The sequence below is a fragment of the Poecilia reticulata genome, linkage group LG3 (assembly GCF_000633615.1).
Source record: "Poecilia reticulata strain Guanapo linkage group LG3, Guppy_female_1.0+MT, whole genome shotgun sequence".
NCBI lineage: Eukaryota > Metazoa > Chordata > Actinopteri > Cyprinodontiformes > Poeciliidae > Poecilia > Poecilia reticulata.
Window position 1 is genome coordinate 29,074,346 of NC_024333.1, and position 23,754 is coordinate 29,098,099.

The window sequence follows — 23,754 nt, forward strand, 5'->3', positions numbered from 1 at the left end:
ATATACTTACACACAAGCGTCTCCATAACAGCCGTCACCAAGCAAAGCTGCTGGTTTAGAATAATCCATTCTAAGATATTTTCTGCTGAACAACCGTTGCTCTTGATATGTGCCGAACATAAGACTTCTCTGCACGTTTTTGAGGCGTCATAGAACTCATGTTCCCTAAAACGCAAAAACACCTTCCATCTCAAAGGCCAACAAAACTGATGAATACTCCCAAGATATGTCAGCAGATTTTTGTTCCGATTTGAACAAATGATCATATTGTATATGTTTTGTTTACATAAATGTTAATATCAAAATAATTAAAAAAGACAGCTAATGAATTAAAGCAAACAAAGGCTTGAGTGAAATATTTCAAACTCTAATTTTTCCCCCCAGTTTTAATGATTATGGTTTTGAGGTGAAGAAAACCCAAATCTCAGTGTCTCAAAAAATGTGGCAATCACATAATGTGATTTAAGCATAGATGTTAGGTTTCTGAAAAGTATGTACATTTCTCTTCAGTCAGTACCTGGTTGAACTTCCTCTTGCATTAATTACTACACCAATGCTCTGTGACATTGAGGAGATCAGCCTGTGGTACTGCGTAGTTGTAATGGAAGCCCAGATTTCTTTGATTTCTGCCATCAGGTCATCTGCCCGGTTGGATCTGGTGTCTTTCATCTACCTCTTGTCAACAGCCCACAGATTTTCTATGAGGTTCCGGTCAGGTGTGTTTGCTGGCTGATCAAAAACAGGCACACTGTGGTCACTGAACCAGATTTGTTATGTTTGGCAGTGTGGGCACATGTCAAGTTCTGCTGGAAAATAAAATAAGCATCTCCATACAGCTTGTCAGCAGAAGGAAGCATGAAATGCTCTTGAATTTCATGGTAGACAACTGCATTCAGAAAACACAGTGAACCAACACCAGCCGACGATGACACTGTACCCCAAACCATCTCTGACTAGAAGCTTCACACTAGAGTTAAAACAACGTGGCTTCTGTGCTTCTCCACTCTTCCTCCAGACTCTGGAACATTTGTTTTCAAATGAATTTCAGAATTTACTACAATGGGACTCTGGACCATTGCGAAGCAGTTCAGTTCCTTTTCTCCTTAGCCCCAGTGAGACGTATCTGATGTTCTCTCTGGTTTAAGAATGACTTAACTGCGACATTTGCTGCTCATAACTCTTTGTTATGTGTGATGGCACTTGATGCACCAACTCCTCTGTCCACTCCTTGACAAACTCCCTCAAATTCTGAATTGATTTTGCTTGACAATCCTCTCAAATTGAAAGTTTGCCTTGTTGCTGGCGCACCTTTTCCTATCGCACTTCTTCCTTCCACTCAATTTTCCATTAAAATGCTTTGATACAGAACTTTGCAAATAACTAGCTTCTTCAGCAATTATCTTTTGTGACTTATTCTCTTTTTGAATGAGATGACGACTGTCTTTTGGACATCTGTCAATCAAGTCAGGGGTCTTCCCCATGAAAAACACTGTTAGTTATATCTCGGTCCTATGGCTGGATTTGTGTCTAATTAAATAGGTCTCCTGGGTGGCACCCTAATGCAATCAATAGGTTTTCCTAACAATTAAATTACTGGATTAATATACTGAATACTCACGATTAAACGCTGAAAAAAGCGGAGTAAATACAATTCAAGTTGTATTCTTTTTTTATTCGTGGCTCTTTAAAGAAATCACCTTCGCGATCACAGTCAGGATCATACCAAAACTTAGCTTCTCTGAAAAACTTAAAACCTTTAGTGAATCATCCAAGAGCTGAATTTAAAAAACTCGCAACTTTCTGTTGAAACTCTTCGGCACAGACACATTAGCTGAAGTTTAGTTCCTACAGCGACTCACCGCTCCTCCCATCTCTTCCAGTGGTTTGCTCCTCTCTCCAGCTGATCGGCCCAGCGTCCCCAGTGGCTCTGTCCGTCGTCGGCTTTGACGGGCCCTGACACCCACTGAGACTGGATTAATTTTACGTGTTCACAAGCCGCTCGTGTCGGCAGAGCTACTCATTTTCGGCTGAAACTCTTAAGAATTACTCCGACCCGAGTAGATAGTTTTAAAGCCGGGGCTAGCTGAGCGCAAACAGGAGGCCTTCACTCCATCCACGGATTCACCTGCTACGCGACAGCTTGTCACGGAGGTCCGATATGGGGGACTCCGGGAGCGAGGGTAGCAAGGGTCCAAGCAACGTCAACGTTTTACCCCCGCGCTGCCCTTGCGGGTTCTGGGGGTAAGCCAGAGAGTTTCCTGAAATATATTTCTTTACAACGTGTCTTTCTTTCCCAACAGTTAGCAAAGTCGACTGCTACTAGCATTAGCAACCCTGACACAGATGAGCTGCCGTTCTTGTCATTACCCCCCTCCTCATTGTTTTGTAGCATTAGCTTCTAGCTAACAGCAGCTGGCCTTAGTAACCTTAGCTTGTGAAGGTAGACAGTAGGGTAAGTGTGCGACAACTACATGTAATGTTTAAGGTGGGACAGCGTTAATACAGTGGGAACTAGTTAACACACGGTGTTCAAGTAGCAAACGGTGAACCCACTGGAAGGCTGTCAAGCAGACCATGAGTGAAAACACAGCAGTGTTCCATTTTTTCAACAAAAAATAATAATAAATAAACACAATTCCGTCTTGACACATATTTTTTACATTTATTTCCCAAAGACGAAAAAGAGCTTATATGTGCACATTTTTGTTGAATGTTTATTAATCCAGTATTAACACCTGTTAGGGATATTATTTTTTTCTACAGGTCCTCTCACGCTCATTCAGGTTGGACGGGGAGTGTCAGTAGACGGCCATTTTTAGGTCTTCCCAGAGATGTTAAATTGGATTTAGGTGTAGTCTTTGACTGAGCCACTCACAGACATTCATAGACTGCTCCTAAAGTCACGCCTTTGTTATCTTAACTGTGGGGTTGAAAGATGAATTGTTGCAATAGTCTCAGTCCCAGAGCAAAGTGGTGCAGGATTTCATGATTTCAAGTTGTATTCTTTTTTTTATCCGTGGTTCTTTAAAGAAATCACCTTCGCGATCAGAGTCAGAATCATACCAAAACTTAGCTTTGATCATATGTGTGATCATACTGTATCTCATGTGGACTAGTTGCCCAGTTCATCCTCGGTGCAGGACGCTGTCACCACTATGCTTCACAGCAAGTGGTGGTTGCCGGTGTCTATTTTTCTCTCCAAAATAAACTGGCAATCGAGGTTCCTTGTTGGCCTTATCAGACCAGATAATAATTTTTGCCCTGATCTGACTTTCTTAAAGTTGTTCTTGGCAATTTTCAAGTTAGCTGCAATATTTTCATGAGGAGCGGCCTCTTTCTGGCAACTACCATACAAGTGTGATTGTTAGCCTTTGCTGATGGTTCTCTTATCCCCACAAAGAAAATAGTGGAGCTCATTGGACCATTGGAGTTTTGGTCAACTTTCTAACCAAAGCTTTCTTCCCCTTTTAGTCTGTGTGGTCAGACGGCCAGACTTAGGAAGGCTCTTTATGGCTCCAGACTTCTTCCTTTTCTGATAAATGTAGACCGTGGTGGTTTTCGGAGCATTCATTGCTGTTGAAATATATTTATATCCTTCCTCAAACTTTTGGCTCCATAAAATATAATTTCTTAGGGCTTCCAAAATTTCTTTTTAGGTTTTATTGCTTGGTATCTTATCTGATATGTTGTGAGATTATAGAGATGTTTGCACCTTTTGAAATCATGTTAATTAACCAAATTAATTTTATCCCATCAATATCTCAAGTCTAAAAGGGAATTATAAATAAATAATAATGGCTACTATTATTATTATATACACTATTGTATTTAAATATTATACATTTAAAAAGTGCTCTTGTTATTTTGAGTTATTATTGGACACATCTGAAGATGATTAGTCAAAATGCAGTGACCTCATTCATAATTTTAGACCTTTCAATTTGATTTTTTTTCCCCAAGCAAGAAAAGCGTGGGCTTATTTGCCAAATTAGGTCATTTAGGGTATGTGAGGATATTAATTCAGAGATTCATTTTAAAATTCTATTCTATAAAAGACCAGGTCCCTTTGACAACCTTCTTCAGTGTAAAAGGAAGTAAATACGTTTATGTTGGGTGTGTTTACTTTATCAGTGGGGATTCTCAAACCTTTAACCCACAGTAGCAAGCAAGTACTTGTTATTGAGGAGATAAAACATGGAGAAAAAGAGCATCCACGGACCTACTGATACTAACATCCAGTTTATGGATGCCTGAATTGAAATTGTGTTAATTATTAACAGTTTGACAAAGTTTAACAAAACAGTATCTTGCATATTGTAGAGCAGGGATCCTCAAATCCAGGCCTCACTATTTGGTGTCCTTCAACTTTTAGTGTCGTTTTTTTTTTTTTTGGTGAAACACGCCTGAATCAAATGATTGAATCACCTCCTCAGTATGCGGTCAAGTTCTCCAGAGTCCTGCTTATGACCTCATTATTTGACTCAGGTGTGTTGAAGCAGAGAAGCACATAAAAGTTGTAGGATACCAGCCCGGATTTGAAGACCCCAGCTATAGAGCTTGGCTGCTCAAGTTTATACCTCATGAGCTACTGTCCTGCAACTTTTAGATGCATCCCTGCTCCAACACACCTGAATGAAAAAGCTGAATTCCCTCATCAGTATGTCCTTCAGCTCGCTCTGCAGATACCTGGTAACAAGCCATCCATGTAGTTCAGGTGTGTCTGAGAAAGGATGCATCTAAAGTTCCAGGATAGTAGTTTTCAAAGATTGGACTTGGACAACTGTTGTTGCAAGCAGTGCAAATACTAAAAATGTATTTAAAACTAAGTTAAAAACATTATATTGCTCTGAGCGTATTGTTCGACTTTAGAATCGAGCCCCGTTTCCAAACTGCTGTAAAAAAGTAAAAACGTGGCCCCAAAATGAGTTGGTGTTTAAATTTTTTACTTGAACAGTGTGCTGTATGATGCAAGCCTCAACTCAGAAAACTGCAATTTATAAAATTATGTCAAGGCACTACACAGAATCAGTTATATTCACATGTAGATAAATATATTTAAAGTCTGTCATGTGTTTTTCCAACTGCTTTCGTCTGATACAGTTAGATTAAGTATATTGGAACATATAAAAGGCCCAGTTCCAAAGAGTTTTCTTGCTAAGTAACATAATACAAGTGCAGACAGTTTGACTGCCTTGATATATTTTTTTTAGGTTGGTTGACATTCTGAGATTTAATTTCTCTCATGTGGTGGAGAGGTATACTTTTCCAACATTCAATCTAGCCACATCACTTCTGCGGCAGGTAGTTTGACATTCTTTCGTCTAACTGGAATGCATTTCCCCTACAACCGAAACAAAGTCGTGAACCAGTACTTCTGTAAGTATCTGGTGTAAGTGAAGAATTTGTCCTCATTAGGCAGACAAAAGAGTTGGGTGGTCAGAGTTTTGCAGACACAGCCAATAAGCATGGAAACTTTGGAAAATATGAAGGCTAAGCTAAATGTTCATCATTATTTCTGAATATAATACCAAAGTGCTAGGTTCTTCAGGCTGCTGTCACCGTTTGAGAAACATGCAGGTCGCTTGAGTAGCTATCAGAAGGATTATTGCAAGTGGGCAATGAACGAGTGATAAATGGGATTTCTAGTAATGCCATGTATCTGCTTTTAATGCTGAAGACGTAAAACAGATGTTTTTTATTGTAGATTGCTGTCTAAATTGAGGGAACTCATTATTCAGCTTGTCTGCCTTAATGTTTGACTTGCCCATTAGTGCCGTTTTGTCAAACTCTTACTCAAGGTCACCATGTATAGCTGCAGCTGGTCATCTAAGAATTAAGTCATAACTTAAAACTGATCATTTTAGGTACACTATTAGAAATTTATGAACTCATTGTAAAATAGGTTTATAGTAGGATTTTTAATTGGATTTGATTCAATAATTATTTTTACTCGCATAAAAAAATATATTTAATGTGAGTAATAGTGATAATAAAGTTGACTATTTTTCTATCTGCTTGATTGTGATTGAGTTATTCTCTGTTTAATAGCACTGTGATTAAATGAGCGCACATAAGAAACATAAGAACTCTCGTAAATTGACTCTAGTCAAGATAATCAGTTTAATGTTCATCTAATAGCTCTAATGCACATCCCAGCTGTTAAAGTCATTATCCATCATAAACCAAATGTATAGAAATAAATCTGACTTTAACCAACACCAGATGAGCTGTTGTTATATGGATACTTCACTAATTTCTCCTAATGTTTAGAATTTTTTTTTTTTTCCATTCATTTTGGTTTTTCCAGCTCGGAGAAAAAGCAGACAGAATGGCAGCTGGGTGTGTTTTCTTTCATCTGGTTTCCTTTTAGAGAGGAGAATTTAGCATTTTTCTCAAGTTGTAAAATTAATGCTTGTTGTAAATTATTTAGAGCAATCTTACATTAAGCTTTTGGCTAGGTAGTGATCTAAAAAGTGCTGTGCTCTATGCTGAAGCTACTTTGTCTCTGCATTCTCAATAGAAAGTGTCCAAACCACAGGAATGGTGTTGCTGAAAAATGTTGTAGGTTTGAAACTGTGACTTTAAACTGTTGTATACTTTGACCAAAGGTGTCAGCCTAATTTTTCTATGATGGCTTTTTTTCTGTCTGCAGAAAATGGCGCACAATTAATGCTGCAGTCTAGCATTACATTTCCTAATTATTGTTCATCATTTTTGTGGAAACTGTAAAAAGGAATAATTTTAGACTGCAAATTTGGCACAGTAGTACATTATTTATGGTCTCATCTTCCCTTGTGACTTAAATCCAGCTTAGTTCCTATATGTGATAGACCATCACTCTAAATAATTTAGCCTCCTTCACAGGTGACACAATGTCTTTGGTAGGTTTTTTTAGAAGGTTTTGTAGTTTTGATTGTATCGGTAAGACCTTAACAGAATCAGACTTCCTCAAACATTAACAATTTTGACCCAGTTTTGTGTCACTTAAACTGGAGATGACGGAATCTTTACTAATTAGGTATTCTTCTTGGCACTGGGCCAGTGGTGAAACACAGGTTTTCTGCACTCTTTTCAGACTTTATTTAGGCTTCAGCAGATTTCTCACCTGTCTTCATTCCAATCTTTCTTAATGAAACTGTGGTTTGATTGCCTTTCATTTACAGGGCTAATAGAAAGATGGCGGTTATATGCTCTCTACATGCATGAGGTTTAGGATTCATCCTAGTTTCTTGTTTCCTCTTTTCTGTTTCAAACTCAGGACTATACATACTTAGAAAATGCCAGCCATCCCCTCTGGTTGACTGCAGCTGACCCTACTTTTAGAAACGAGGACAAAGGTGTGCAACGAAGCGCCCAAAATAAATAGAATGTGACTGATAGCAGCGACCGTCACACTTTGTGCACAGACAGTCAGGACGACGGCCGGAGAGGAAATGAGAAGAGCCTTCTCAGGAGGAAGCTAAAGCTATCTGTTGAAAGAGCTGCGCTACTGAAACTATCAAGGCTTCGCTGCTCCACTGTGTAACAATAGCTATTTTATTTCTAAGATCTGTTTAAAGATAAGAAGGAAGAGCTGTGTTTTGGGGACTGTAAGAAACACATTTAGGGTTCTAGAAAACTGAAATGCTTTTGTTGTTCATGAACAGGTCAGGTTATTTGAGGTTTTTCCTTAACAGTTGTTGCAAAAACAACAACCAAATTGTTTAAACAGTCGTCATGTCAGCTGTCTGCCTTGCCAAAGCGGTGTCCTGGGTGTCTTTTGATTTTATTTGGAACATAATTGTTAATTCCAGACATTTGCTGCTGTAAGACTACTCTGTGAGGAGTAAGTAATGAAATTTTAGGAGTAAAGTTTTAATTAAATGTTTAAATAACTGCTGATTAGAGATTCCATAATGAAAGTATTGTGCCTAATTTTCCAAGATCCTGTTTTTATAAAACAAATAATTTTAAATAATTCTCTTTCCACTTTAACAATAATGTAAAAAAGAACATATAAGATTATGTCTTTTTCTGTCCTTTCACTCTGGACAGACATTGATAATTCCTATTGGGGGTACAGAGTCTTAAAAAGATAACATTAATTATTATTAGCTTTGCTAACTATAAACTTAGATGTAGACTTTTACCTTAATTTAGAGATTTTCAAAAGGCCTCCCACATTTTCAAATCCAGCATGTTCCATCACAGAGAAAAGTTGGATGTGAAAAAGTTTTAAACTCTGCTGTAACTTTGCTGTAATAACTTCATCCTTCCTGTTATCTCCTAAAAGTCTTGCTCTCTCTTGCTCTCTCGTAATCTGAATACTGAACCTGTCTAGGAAATAAATCCTCATTTTACTTAATTTTTGTATTTCAGTTCTACTTCTTACTTTGTTACTCTTTTGTATTTCATTTTATTAACTCACCAACATGTACTGATCTCCACTCCATCCTCTTCTCTGGCCTTTTTGTTATTATTTTATTTAGTTAATTTCTTGTTTTTGCCATGGTTTTAATGAGCTGCTGGACATTTTACATGCCGTTCTTGAAGAGAGAGACTGCCTGTTGCTGCAAAGCAGACCTTGGTTAACGTCTTGATCAATTAGTCTTGTAATCTTCCATAAAACTGAATCCTAGACCTCAGGTGTTTGTTTATTTTTTCCTGTTAACCACTGAAGATGTCATTAACAAAGTGTTCTCTAATTCCCACAGGTCGAGCAAAACTAAGAATCTCTGCTCTAAATGTTTCGCAGGTAAGTTACTCTCATCTATCAATTTGTGCTTGGTATATTCTACCTCTTACTGTATTAAATGAGGAGTACACTAAGTCTAGTTAATGCTACTTGTCTCTAAGTAAATACATTTCCCATTTTAGAAAGTGGTGAACAGTTTTGATTGAATATTTTTATGCGGTCTTCTAAATAGCTTTGTTACAAGTTTACACAGGAAAACAAGCTGATTGGACTGTATTGTATTAACAATGCCTGTAAAATATGTTTTTACAGTTTTCACAGATACTGCTATATAAGTTTTTATAATGTGCATTTATGGTTTTATTGTATTCATTTTATGTGTTGTGCATTGATTGCTGTTTATTTTGTTGGATATACTTTTTCTGTGAAGCACTTTGTGACCACTGTGGGCAAATGTCATAAAATGTAACTTTTACTCACGCATATAGGCTAGTAAATATGTGAAGAAGAAAAAAATCTACTACATGATTAAAAGGTCTTCAAGTATTTCTTCATAAAATGCTCAATAAAATAAAAGGCTAGTGTTTAAAACATAATCTCAAGATGTCATTTGACTAACTAACTAAAAAGTGTTTTTCTGATTACTAAAACTTGGTCGTTAGTATGTCCAAAAATTGCATATTGGTATATCAGAATATTTATATTCATGCATCTCAGGGTATTTTATCTCCGGAACCTTTTAATTTCACCTCGCTCAGGTTATAATCACATGCCAGAGAGTCTTGGCTCTTAACCTAAAATCTGTTCTTCATCCAAAGATGCATCGCTGTGCCACACATATTTGAAACATTGCCCTGTTAATTTCGAAAACATGAAAGTTCTTTTGGAATAAATAGACTGGGACAAGAAGAAAACACATTTCAACCTGCCAATTTCTTCATAGACACTGAGAAGAAACAGCCAAACGAAGATTGTGCCCCAAAGACCTCTTCAAGCACCAGCAGCAGTCAAACGGACATCTTCTGTACTGAAACAAACGGCATTAGTCAGTCCCTGATGTCAAGATCCAACACTTCAGAAGAACCTTCGCCAGGAGAGACTGGAGTGGCATCTGTTCATATTCAGAATGGTAAGACCAAAGGTTTTGTTTTTAATTTTTTCCTGAAATATGCTGCTTTTTATTATAGTTTGTAATATGGTTTTCTGAGACATAAGGATGAGACTGGACAAAGACAGGTATGTCAAAAACACATTTTTATTGGATTTTGAGTCAGATGGTGAAAACGCTCTCCCTGGCCACAGATGGAAAACGAGCTTTTCAGCACCAACTCATAAAAACATTTTTCGTTTGCTTGCTTGTCTTGTTTGAAATGTGCCAAAACCTGCGCTGCCGGCTTTTGTGGGAAAACAAAACCATATTGTGAATATACAGGAACCAGTCAGGATCTGTCCAAACCGATGCCAAAGCAGCATCTCTTCCTTTCCAGCGTTGATTCTGGTTTTAACTCAGAGATCCACATCATTCCGTTCCTGCTAGGAAAATGTCTCTAAGCATATGGACACCACAGAAAATGAATTTCTATGCAAAACACCTTGAAAACACTCATCTTACTTTAATAACCAAAATTACTACAAATGGCACAACATTCCAATCTGGATCGCTAAGACTCATCTTTTTAGTCAACTCAATCTTCCTCACTTTGTGTCTCTTGTACTCTTAAGTCTTCAAACATTATCATCCTCTTAATTGCTCCTGGTCCGTCAGAATTAAAAAAAGGAAGAAAAAAAATCCTTACATAGTTATTATCCTCCTATCTTTATCCCAGAAGAGCATTATGCTTTCGGGTGCACTACTGGGCTGTACTCCTCCCGCTGCTCTGCCCCCTTTGCAGATAACCTTGGGCGAGTGTACTTCCATTCTCCTGACATCTTTTTGTTCATCATTTTGGTTTAAACTATAACTAGTGTCAAAATCTAACCAATCAAAAATACTCAAAGCATCGAAAGAGGTGCATAATGGTGATATAACCGTTTAAAGGAAACTAAAGCACCAAAACTGAGTTAAAATACACAATTTAAAATTTTATTGAACGAAATCTGTATTGTAGAATTTAATTGATTGCTATGTCTGCCAAAGAAGCAAGTTCCACTTGTCCTTATAGACAATAACAGAGTGATGGTAAAGGATGTCTTCTCAGAAGCAAAAGTCCAAATAGGACACCTACAATTGCCCTGGCATCCGTCATCCCTATAGTGTGACAAGTTTATTTGTAGAGGTCTATTTGGCACAGGTGAAAAAAAGTAGCAGTAGTAAAATTGATGTGTGGAACTTAAAAAAAAAATCTCACTAACCTTGTCAACTGTGAAATAACTGCAGGAGTAATTTTGACCTTATATTAGATTCATGCAATATATTGCAAATATATGTTTATCTTTGAAAAAAAAATCCTGTTGAAGCTAGTTTATTAATCTGCTTAGCTTCACAAATTATATCAGTTTATGTGATTAAAAAGGTTGTTTTTTTCATTGCCATTAAATTGTTTTAGTGTTACTGTTGTTTTTCTCACTGGTATGTGTGTGTAATTGTTGGGTTCCTTAGAACAAGGAGTCAATTATGTTAAAGGTTCACTGAAAGGTTAACATTTTCTGAGATTTAAAACTGGAATAGCAGATTATAGATTGTATAAAAAAATATTTTGTAGAGCTCCTCTAAAAAGTTTTTTTTTTTTTAACCGTCTGTGGATTGGCTTCAATTTGCTCACGGGAGGCTGTAGCATCTTTTGTTAGCTATCCATCATAGCTGGTGTGAAAAAACAAAACACCTCGCAGCTTAAATAATGGATTCCACACTGGAGAGTCATGGTCTTTTTAGCTGTTACTGTGTGGAAAATGATACAAGAGTATCCAAGCAACCATGGGCAAAATGTCTGTTAGCCTTTGTTTATGGTGCTTTCTGATTTTAAACTGAGCTTTTCAGAGTAACCCAGTAGTGCACCCATCTGTCTCTCTGCTTCATTTGAATCTTTATAATGTAGTGAAACATCTCTGTTCTATTAATAATTTAGAAACCTAGACAGAAGAAAACGGTGATCTAAGACAGCAAAACTGAGTCTTAAGAGGGAGGGAATGATATTATCACATTCAGTTGTTTTTTAAATTGTTGCCCTTTCTTACTTTTGCTCCCATTTTGCTTGTATTGTCTGTTTTTCAGGACTATCCAACACAGATACTGTCTTGGCTTCACTTTCCACCCCCACAAAGCGCTCATACGAATCTGGTATGCCTTGGTTCTGTTATGTCTTTTACCACTCGCTTGTTCTTTTCACTTACACAGCTGATTTTTGAGAGCCCAGCAGGATCAAGGGCATTGGATAGATCCAAAAGAGATTTGTTTTATTCCTGGGAGTATTCTGATGGGAAGAATACATGGATCATGCAGAATGAGCAAACAAAAGCTAGCTACTTGTTTGCTAGTGTGGGCAAAGACACTTGGAACAGTAGCCAGGATGTACAACACAGACAGAGATAGTGACACGAACTACAATGGCTCTCAAAAGTGTGCACCACCCAGGTAAAACTTCAGGTTTTTGTGAAGAAATGAAATTATTCCATAATCATTTTGAAACCTATTCTAAATATTATATAATAAATATTCTGTATAAACAGACTTGTGAGGTAAAAATGCAAAATTACTCCAGTCTTCTGGAGCTCACACCTCCCATTAGTCATTGTGATTAAAGCTGTAAAGTTCATCTGTTCTAATAGGAGCCTTTTGCATTTGCTCGTTTGCATCCTTTCGCTAAACTCAGAAGGGAGAGCAAGTAAAGGAACTTCTTGTACTCAGTCTAGAGGAGGGTACAAAATATTCCACAGCATTTTATACACATCATATTACAAGGGAAAAAATGGGACATTACAAAACTAGACATTTCTGAAAAGAAGACTTGAACTGAACAAGAGAAGTTGACAGTAACATTGAAGGAAATGCAAGAATTTCCAAAAAGTGCTGGTTATCTGAATGTAACAGTCTATATTCTTATTTTTCTAGATTAATTTACAAATATGTAATTCTTTTCCCCCAAAGAGAACACGACTAAACATTCCCAAATCCCTGAGGGAGAATGTGAACTAAGTTTGAACTTTTTTTTTTGAACATTCTTTATTTAAGAATATTTTTAATCCAACATATGTACGCATGTGTGCATATACATATACATACTGCCCTCGCCCTCCCACCAGCTCGCTTAATTTTCCTCTGCTCTGCAGAAAACCATTTAACCATTTCTTTCCACATTGTTTAAAACTGAAGGTGCTTCTGCAACATTGGCAGAAAACAACACTGAATTTCACCAGAACACCGTGCCAGCTCTGAAACATGATGGTGGTAGCATCATGCTCTGGGCCTACTTTGTTTTCTCTTTTGTCAAGGTGGAGGAGGCTAAGATAGTTCCATGTACCAGTCTGTTTTGGTATGAAACTTCCTGTCTTCAAGAAAGCTAAAAAAATAAAAAAAAAAAACATAAAAAAAACAAACAAACAAAACAATGACTTCAAAAGAGGAAAAGAGAGGTCAGAACCGGATAGATTTGTAAAACTTCAGTAAACCTCAATCGAATGTGCACTAAATTGGAATCAAAGCTGCTTTAGCAAAGTATTAGTTCAAGAGCGTGTAAAGTTACGCAACCATTTCACCATTGCCTTCTATTTTTGTCCAAATAAGTGTATGCATTCAGTTAAATTGCACGGGATAAAAGCCACGTGTGTGGGTTACATTACCGAAGTGTGGAGACTTTTGAGAGCCACTGTAAGTTCGAGGCAAAACAACGTGACATGATCTAAGACAGCTGTGGAGTAAGTAGGCACGTCTCTCCCCGCTGTGTGGGAATGTGCTGATCTCCTGTCTAAAGTTACAGAGTCATGTGAGTGTTGGGGTTAAACACACATTCACGTGTTACATCATTTCAGGCCTATATGTATTTATGTTTAAAACCTGCACTTGCACTGTTTTTGCACACTTCTTTATTGTGTGTGATCCAAATCAAAGCTGTTTAGCCTAACTTCAAATCTAATTTAAATTTCTTGTAAGATTGCTTTAACACATATAGATTAACAGCAACATACAAGGATAGTGAGGCTAAGGGAGAAAGGATGCCATTTTTCACAGCTTGAAGCTGCACATGTACAGACTCACACACTCGCATATATAGGGGATCGATGAGACGGGCTAGTGGGGCGGGGAGGGGGATGTCTGACTGCACTGCATGGCCTAGTTCTCAGAGATTTATTGAGTGCTGATCTGCATTTTGGCAGGGCTGGGGAAAAAGTCTGCTGGATTGATGAGAAAAGCTGAGTTGAAATTCTAGCCAACCAGCGGAAGCTTGCTACAGGCTCCTACTGTCCCTCATGTCGGGCATGTAATCTAAAACAGGAGACCTATTAATCTTGCTTTCTCCCTCCTTCGTTTTTTTTTTTTTGACACCAAACCAACATTTTGCCCTCTTTTAGTAGTAAATAGTTGTTAATTCATCTTTAAACCATTTTAGATTGGATAACAACCTTCAAATATGTTAATTTCTTACAGAAAACAGGTCAATCTTTACTCATTTTGGTCATTATGCAGCTTTTTTATATGCTTCAACTTTTAAAACTGCAGCAGGGAGTTCTTAGAAAACCATAAGCTTAGCCTGAAAATTTGAACAAGCACACTCTCTCTGCCTTTTCCTCTGCTACGCTGCAGCTCCTCCTCTGCAGCAGAGCTTGTCAAGATTGTAAGAAGTTCTATTTTTCTGTAATATTAGATTGTTTCTCTGCCACTAATTATTCATTTTCTTCATACATTATTTGTCTCACTGTCAGGGCATAGTGACTGTTTTAACAATTTTTTCAGCAGCGTTAAACCTTGCTACAATAAGTCTGTTTATACATAATCAAAATTAACTGTAAATATGACCAAGAACTCCTGGAAATGCAGTTGACCGTACTTTTTTTGCAATTGTTTATTTTGTGCTATCTTGTTTTACTTTATCTGTGCACATTTTCCTGTGTCTTAAGCCTCAGAGTCAGAAAGTGACTCTTCACCAGAGAAGCGAGCAAGGGTGGCTGAGGTCCCAGAGGGTGAGGAGTGTTCATCGTCGTCATCATCATTGTCATCTTCGCCATTTTCTTCTCGCAGCGGCTCTAAACAGCGGAGCCGCAAACGTTGCCATCGCTGCCAAACTAAACTGGAGCTGGTACAGCAGGAACTGGGCTCCTGTCGCTGTGGTATGATGACATTATCAGTAATATGATCCATCTAGGTACATTCGTAGTTGAACACACTGATTAACACATTTATCAAGCGCAGTACATACAGGATCAGTATGAATGTGTCTTTGTTTTGTTTTTATTTTTGTACCTTTGCAGCGAGTGATTTGAATGACATATTAAAACTAGAATTTTGGGATTTCTGGGTAATTGTCAGGATTAAAATTCCTTTGGAACAGAAACAAAAGTGAGTCAATATTTAAACTGAAAGGGAAAGGTTGAACTTTATAGTTAAACAGCTTCCTGGATTTCCATATGAGTAAAATAAGATTATAAATTCGACTTTTTTAGCATTTAAAGTTAGATATGTTTTTTAAAATTTGGAATACCACTTAAATTGATAAGATGTTTGGTTTGACTTTAGCTAAAGTACAGATAAATATTTCTGAGCAATCTTAACATAGAGAGCTCATTTAGGTAAAAGATCAAATCCAAAGTGTGTGTGCGTAGTACAGCATTGATTATTACCTGCCTTAAAGATTGAAAAATACTTTAACGTTGTCTGGCTCAAAGTTTTAATTACGGATTAGAACATTTGCAGAAGAGCAATTCAGCGTTGGCTCTGCCATTAGTTTTTGTGCTTTTGTTGGCCTATAGGGACCACTGCAGAGAGCTTGAATGTTTCTCATTGCGAATAAAACATAAGCCAATTACCACAAGCCCTAATGCAGTTTAAACCAATACTTGGCTTCCTAATCAACTTGTTTGCATACAAATTAAAGTACTTCAAAAGTCAAAGCTCTTTGCTATTTAATATCAGTCTCCTTATACCAGTGCAGTAATATCTAAATTGGAAATTGACTTCTCCCTGTTTTTTCCCAATGCATTGGTCATCAATTCCTAATAGTTTAATGCTTACTGTGAAAACATGGCTTTTAGGAATCCAAAAAGGGGAAATGGTGGCAATTATAGTAATTTCGACTATTGCCGTCATTTCAGATTATTTTGCTAATGGTCCTGACAAAATGTGCTGCTGTTTATAAGCCAAGAGGATCTGAAAATGAGTTGAAAGCATGAATGCATTTCAGATTGTAAATTGGGGAGAAAAGAATCCGCCAGCAGAGAAAGTGATCCAGTGTTGTCACACTCGGTAGGCATCTGCTCGATTCGCTTTGCCTCTAATATTAATCTTTCTAAGTATTAGTATGACATAAGGGAAGGGCTCTGGTATTAAACTGCTAATTAACTCATTAGTTTTGACATTAGAGGCTAAAAAAAAACCCAGGAACAAAATCATTCTGAATCACGTTGCTCTCAGAATATTATGCAATTACAGACTTACCGGGTCCACAAGCAGTAACCTGAGTCAATTTAAATTAGTGGAATAAAAATGTAGTAACAAAAAAACTTGAATCCCACCTTTTTTTTCCCTGTTCAGGTTCTTCATATTTGGACAGAAATAATTACCTACCTGATCAGTTCATGGTATTTAAGGAAGATTAAGTGAATACAGGTGCATCTCAATCATTTAGAAAAGCTGTGATTTTCCATTTAGTGTTTCTATTCAAACAACTTAATAGAGTGAACACAAAGAGGGAGATGCATTCCAAGTATCTGATGTGAAAACCCAATTTCTTAAGCCAAATTATTGTATAGTGGGGCAGTTCAAACAAATACATTTTTGATACAGAAATGCTTTGTGGCCATGTTCTTACAGGTGACTTTGACAGTTGTTCATCAGATATTTTAGTCATTTACACACTGCAAAAAGAAAGCCACAAAGATCATTGCTGAAAATTACTGTATCCTAACCTATTTATAGAAAGTGGTGTGGAAGGAAAAAGTGTGGTTGAAAAAGATGCAGGAGCAATTAAAATAAATTACCATTTAATGAAAGGGTTCATGTACTTAAAATTTACACAATGTGTTTTAAGCAACAGCAAAGGTAGTAAAGTTTAGTAATGCATTTTATGTAGCTTAAGTCACTGTCAGTAGGGCTTGGTTGTGACTTAGTCGGTGTTCTGTTGTGTTACGTTCAGTGGTCAAAGTTGACGGACTCAATGCCTTTTAATTTGGCTTTTTTTGATTATTTTAAGTTAAACATTTAGGAAAACCCAAATCTAACGATGTGTAATGCTTAAAAACTTGACCTTTGTTGACATGTTTCATCAAAATGAGAAAAGTTACTTCATTTATAATGAGCCCACTAATACTTTCAAAAGGTTTAATTAACCAGTAGAGCTTAGAATACCAAAAGAGCCTGGCGGCTATTTTTGCTTGTGTGGTTTCTGATTGGAGGAAAATTATGTCCCATTGTTGCCCAACTTTCCGCCTGCTATTTCCTTCCTTTGTTCAGTCGTCATACGGGTTTTAATTGCGTTGCAGCCAGATGTCAAACTGGGCTTTTAATCACCATTTATTGAATGGCTGCAGTGTTATAATGTGTATTAATTAAGTAATTTCTGACGAATAGAGCCGACAATAATTTCTGATCGTTTTGAGCATACTATATCGGCAGGATTTATTGCTACAGCGGAGTCTGTGAGGAAAACGATTGTTCTCTGCTGAATGGAATCAGAATAGGAAACGGCAAGCAGAACTATTTAAAGTCAAATCCAGTTTAAAATGGTCTGTTGTTTGTGGTATTTTTTTACATGCTCAGTTGTTATTTTACTTTTTATTTTTTGATGCAGTAAATTAAATGACCTTCTCCCTCTCATACCAATGACCCCTCCCTTACTGTCCAGGCTTCATCTTCTGCATGCTCCACCGTCTTCCTGAGCAACACGATTGTCTCTTTGACCACCAGGGGCGCGGCCGTCAGGAGGCTGTGCTCAAGATGGTCAAGCTGGACCGTAAAGTGGGCCGCTCGTGCCAGCGCATCGGGGAGGAGTGTTCATGAGCAGCAATTCTCCCCAGAGGAGCCTCGGCTTTCAGACGGAGTCTCAGCACTAACAGGGATATGATTTTTCTCCTCTTCTTTAATTCTTCAGGGTTTTTCACAAGTTGTTTTTTTTTTCTTTGGATACAAACCTGAATTTGGTCCATTTTAAAATTGGCTTGCTCTTCAATTCTCCCCTGCTCCTCTTGGTCTGATCATATCCCTTTTGCTAAGATGCCTGTTGCAAGTAAAATAAATTTGATAAGAGGAACATTTTGAGAAATTATAATTTCTCAAAAGAAATTATAATTTCTTTTGAGGAGCTCTTGACTACAAATCTATGAATGGTGTGAAAGTATATAAAGGGATTTCAAGATGAAATAGCTCTTATGTTTGTGTTGGAAACCAGACTGTACTCTTTACCTCAGAAAAAAAGACAAAAAAAAAAAAGAATGATCAGGAGGAGAAAAAGGAGAAAGAATTGGTCATACTTCTTGCACACTTTGGCTTTGGCGCTGTTTCTAGACTGCTCTTTACCTCAGAATCCAGACCAGAGCATCTTTGTACCCTGCGCCAAGTATGGACTTTGTGAGGCTAGCTAGTTAGCCAGCCTTGGTTCAAGTCATGTCTAACCCACACTGACCATCCAGCTCTTACAACCCTGACCCCTTCAGAAAGACAAACCGCTATTAATCACCCACCTCAGGATCTCCGGCGCTCACCCTGCCCTCCCACCAGCTCGCTTTATTTTCCTCTGCTCTGCAGAAAACCATTTAACCATTTCTTTCCACATTGTTTAAAACTGAAGGTGCTTCTGCACAGTGGACTAAAAGAAAGAAAAGTTTCTGGACACTGACGGTCTATAATCAGGACCTGCAGACTGTGCCGGTTGTGGACACATGGGGACAGCAAACTCCTTGCTCTTGGATTATGTAGATTTCAGTGTTGGGAAGGGGCTATGTTGTTTTGTTTTTTTTTTCTCTAATCTGCTTATCCTCTCCTTATTTTTCACATATAAGCATTTCTTCAAATCCATGCTCTTTAATCAACAAGTATGAGGCTTTTGTGTGCTTGTCGTATGCAAAATTGAAAAAGACTGGTTTTAAGGACATACGAGACAATGTACTAATGAGGAATCCCTGAACCTGGAAGGCTTGCATCCTTACATATTGAAGACTATTGACTGGGGACTGAAGCTGCATTAAGTAAGTGGTGGGTTCCTGTTTTGGACTCTTGTTTAATCAGGTCTTGCACATCATGTTTTAGCTCTTCACTGCCGGCTAGTTTCCATGCCAGCATTGAAGTAAGATATCTTTGAGTTTCTCTCCGTTAACCAGTATATTAATATTCCCCAATACAAGATTTGATTTTCATCCAGCAGGATCATCACATGCACCTTCCTCCTATTTTCCACATCTTTCATTATATCATTCGGTTTGCTTGTTTCCTTTCCTCCTCCTTGGTTTGCTGTAACTGAGGAAACCGAACTATGGCGAGCAAAGTGTTTGAAATAATTGGCTACAGTTGCCTTTGACATCTCTTCTTGGGGGACGGTGGAAAGAATGACAAGGAAATAAATGAATCTTGTGTATCTTAAAGAAAACCTTGTTTAACCTCTTTTACTTTTTGGACTTAAGCATTTGGTTGTGATGTGCTTAAAAATGAGAAAATGAATGTTAAAATTATAGATATATAAATATATATATGTTTCTTTTGCGTTACTTTTCTGCTTCCACTTTCCTGTTATTTTACTGATTTAAAAATAAACTGGGTTAGACAAAAACTGGTCATCTCTGGTGTACTTGCTTCCAAATAATTCTACGTGGCGTAACGTGCGTTTTAGGCAAATGTAAGACGTTGCAAGTTGAGTCTTCTTTAAACGTGCCGGTTCCCTGGAGTGCTCTAATATTCTGCTGGTTTTTATAGAGCTGTAAACGTCTGTTTACTGCTCACAGAGGGCTGCTATAAAGCTTCTCTAATTCACTTATCGTCTTTGCTCGTGTTCGTGCTCATGTGTGGAAACCGTGCGCGTTAAAAGAGACTTTTAACTAAAGTTGCCTATGTTTGCTGCAATGGGCCTCTGAGGTAGGCTGCACTAATTAATGTTATGGAAAAAAAAAAAACATTTTGCAGTGATCAAAAGAGGACCCTAAATGTTGGAGTTGGTCAGTTGCCAGTCGGAGTGTAATCTCTTTTTCTCTGCTGAGTTTAGAGCTGCAACGGTTCTAATTGGGAAGATTGTTTTTGCTGTCAAGGTTTTTGCCACATCTAACGTCTCGGTTGGATAAGTTACCAGTCTCTTTTAATTTTCTCTAACAAAATAGAATCTGAAAAATATGAATTCATATCAATGTGATAAAAAAATGTTACCGCATAACTATTTTGGTTATTGAGACTTTGTCAAAATGTAGAACCAATGTGACGAAAAGCTGAACACAGGTGCAGATCACTGAATGTCAATTTAAGAGGGATGTTAATTTATTAATGAAAATCAAAACAAACTACACAGTTTTATATTCTTCAGATTTGTATTTCCATTAATTTTCAAAAGATTAGGCAGCAAAAAGCCGAGATTTAACTTGGATCATAATTTTTAGTACAGGAATGTCAAGTCTGTTAAAAAGCGTTTAACAGTCGATGCACTGAAATTGTGATTAGGGCTCCTGTTATAAGAACTAATGTTACGCAGCTCGGCATGGAGGTTATCAGCCTGTAGCACTTTGGAGGGGTTAATGCAGCCCAGGTTGTCTGCATAGTTGCCCAATGTATCTGTAAAAATGAACTTTAAATGTACAATAATGTCCACTGATGAGCCATTCAGGCTCATTTTTGTGCACATACATACATACATAGCTCTAAAAGAATCATTGATTTATTTCTGCTACACTGAAGTGCTTCAAATCATCAAATACATTAAATGCAGTGTTCAAATTATGTTTTTTTTTATGTATTTAATGAAAAATACTTTTCAAACCAGTCTGGCTCTTTGTACAAAAGTAGATGTTCCATAAACCTACCATCTGGTTATCTCACCCATGGCCTCAGCAACTGCCATCATGTGTTTGCTTTAAGTGGCAATCAGTCATTTATCTCACTGTGGTGGATTCTACAACATTCTTAGTAGAACTGTGTTAATTCAGCCATGTTGCAGAGTTTTTTTTTTTTTTACATTGATGGCTTATGATGTGGTTGTGGCGTAATATCGCCTCAGTCACCTGTAAGCAGATGGACCTACAGGTGTGATATAGATCAGTGTGATGCAATGAGCATGATGGTTATAAACTGATAACTGTGATTTCCGGTCATTTCTGGTTGATTTTACAGAATTGTGAAGTACCAAGATAGCCTCGGGTTCTCACACCACCGCAACCACGATTAAATTCAGGTAAAATTTCTGAAATTCTGCTTTTCCTTTACACCAGATATGACAGGACACACACCCTACAAACGGTTCTTTCTAAATGGTCCACAGAAGATTTTCCCCAAACTTCTTGGGATCTTCAAGGTGTTTTGTTTTTGGCAAATGTAAGACAGATAGTAGTTTTTCTTTTTTTCCCCCTTATCACTTTGCCCAGTCTTTCTGTGAATCAGAAAGAGATTGTAAAGAGAGACCTGCTGTGGTTCAGATGTGGTTTTAGGCTGTTTTATGACATCCTGGATGAGTTGTTGATGCACTCTTGGAGTAATTTTGGTTGGTCAGCTACTCCTGGACACAACCTCTGTTTCATGTTTATGGTTTTGCATCATCTTCCAGACTCACAGATGTTAATGACCTTGTTTTTCCACTTCTACTTGAGTTTCTTTTAATGAAGAAAGGATTTCGAGACCTTTTAGCCTACTTCATGTTGCCAGGTTCTTATAGAGGGATTTTCTTTTTTATTCTAATGATATGGTAGATCTGAGTGTGGATTGTGAAACATGTTTAATCACAATAAATTTGTGGTTTTACAGGGGAGTATCATTACCTCTTCACACAACACCAGGTTGGGTTGCCATAGCTACTTTCTGTGATAAATGAAATCATAATTTCTAAAGCTTCTTTTTATTTACTCTGGCTATCTTTGACATTAAATTTTGTCTGAGCTGGAAAAAAAAAAAAGCAAAAACAAAACATTTGACAGCCCTGTGTTAACCAAGTTGAACTGAAATATCCCTTTTATCATTTTAACAGTACCTCAAAAGAAGCGTAGATCTTGGATGCTTTTCACTCTTTAACTAGACCACATTTATTAGTAATCTTTTAATCCTCCCTCAGGCTTTGCGAAGTCCTCACTTTGTCTCGGTTGTTACTGCCTTTCCTCCTCTTTGTGTTTAATGCTGTCTTGATTATATTCTGACACCCCGGCTGAAGAACGATGCCAGAATGGGGTGGCAACAAAGAGCATGAGATCTGTATTTGCAGGAGGCTGCCTGGTGTTAGAGGGGGATTTGAGGGATAAGATGCGGTGGCCGGTGGTTAGTAATCTTCTTAGGACTAGACAAACAAGAAAGCCTGCCATTCTATCTGCCTTGATTGGCTTCAATCAGCTATACACACCATCTGTGTATTGAACACTGCCTTGTTAAATGCTTTGTCTCACGATTCTCTCTGTGCCCGTCGTTTTTAGACCGCAGTCTCTTTCGCTCGTCCTCAGACACACCGGTGCCACTTTCATTCAATAGGAGTGGGAAAAACCGCTGATTTTACTTTCTTGTAAACACAGAGGATGAAAGTAAACAATGATCTCACATATACAGTAAAAGCAGTCGCAGGTAACAATGCTGAAAGTAAGCAGTGGATCATTTTCACCGTCTGGTGCATTACTGGCTGTTTTCTAGTCAGAGCTGGTCTTGCACAGTGTTGTGATAAGTTCACTTATTCTTATTAAATCTCATGAGCACTCAGCTCTGTGAAAGCATGTCTGTAATTACATCGCCCCCATTACACCCACTTAAAGCGAAGAATATGGTCGTCATTTGATAAGCTCATAAAGGACACAGATGTGGAAAACTGCTGTCTGATTTCAATAATGCAGTATGCGTACATTTAGATGTGATGTATTGTGAAGCTACAATGACGGCTAATTTCATCATCCGTTCTGTAACAGTTCAGACATGCTGTACAACCGGCTATTGTTATGCTAAGTATTGGAGAAGAAGGAGCAGTTTATTGTAAACATGATCTTTAACAAAATGTATGTGGTTTGGGGCTGAATTATGGATTTGGTAGTTAGCACACCTGCTACCTACCTACCTGTCTGTCTCACTTTCTCTTCCTTTAATAGTGGTCAATTAACCTCAATACATCCAAACTTTCCAAAGCTGAAAAATTACATTCTGTGTATGTCAAGCATAAATTAAAAGAGATTTGACTTTGGAATTTGACATCTTGAAATTGAGCTCCGTCTCTTTAAGAAGTTTCTGCTCTTTCCGACACTCTGCCACAGTTCCACCAGGTGTTTGCTAATTGGTGCTGCTAGTCTGTAGCAGCTGAGTGGCGGAGGCGCTGGTGAGGGCCGCTCTGTGAGAACGAAGCATGATTGCATCTGAAACACTGAACTCATTCATAATTAGGCGAAGAGTATTTCCAGTTTTGTTCTCAATACATGTAGGTAACTTACACTATAATTCAAATCCAATCGAATGGCATAAATGTCTCTTTTTTTCTTTGTGAAAACATGTAATCAGCTTCTTTTGTCTTTGTGCAATTTCTTGACATAAATCTGTTTTGCTGTTGCAGCAGTCATGGTAAGAAGAAGAAGAAGAAAAAAAAACACCCCCATTTTGAATTATTTGGTTAAACATGTTTTTAAAATACTTCCATTTTTAAAGGTGGACCTAATTCTTTACAAGCTATTTCATTTAGTCTGTATGATAGTTTAATAAATGAAGGCAAAGCAGAACTTGGAACAGACCAGATCATTTTTATGATTAAAACCTAAATTGTATTAAGGATGTGCTTTCTTCATATCAATAT

At 37.6% G+C, this 23,754-nt stretch overlaps 1 protein-coding gene across 2 annotated transcripts; it reads left to right on the forward strand.

Moving 5' to 3' along the window:
• The first annotated feature begins 1,854 nt into the window (after positions 1–1,854).
• On the forward strand, positions 1,855–18,342 carry LOC103462749 (AN1-type zinc finger protein 3-like). Of its 2 annotated transcripts, none has more exons than XM_008405721.2 (6): positions 1,855–2,241; positions 8,694–8,734; positions 9,618–9,803; positions 11,886–11,951; positions 14,726–14,788; positions 17,665–18,342. In XM_008405721.2, exons 1-6 carry the CDS (start codon positions 2,159–2,161, stop codon positions 17,817–17,819), a joined length of 594 nt encoding a protein of 197 aa, XP_008403943.1. In that variant the 5' UTR covers positions 1,855–2,158; the 3' UTR covers positions 17,820–18,342. The 2 variants fall into 2 exon arrangements, with proteins under 2 accessions (XP_008403943.1, XP_008403942.1); XM_008405720.2 differs by having other exon boundaries at positions 1,858–2,241; positions 14,726–14,935.
• Positions 18,343–23,754: the final 5,412 nt, after the last annotated feature.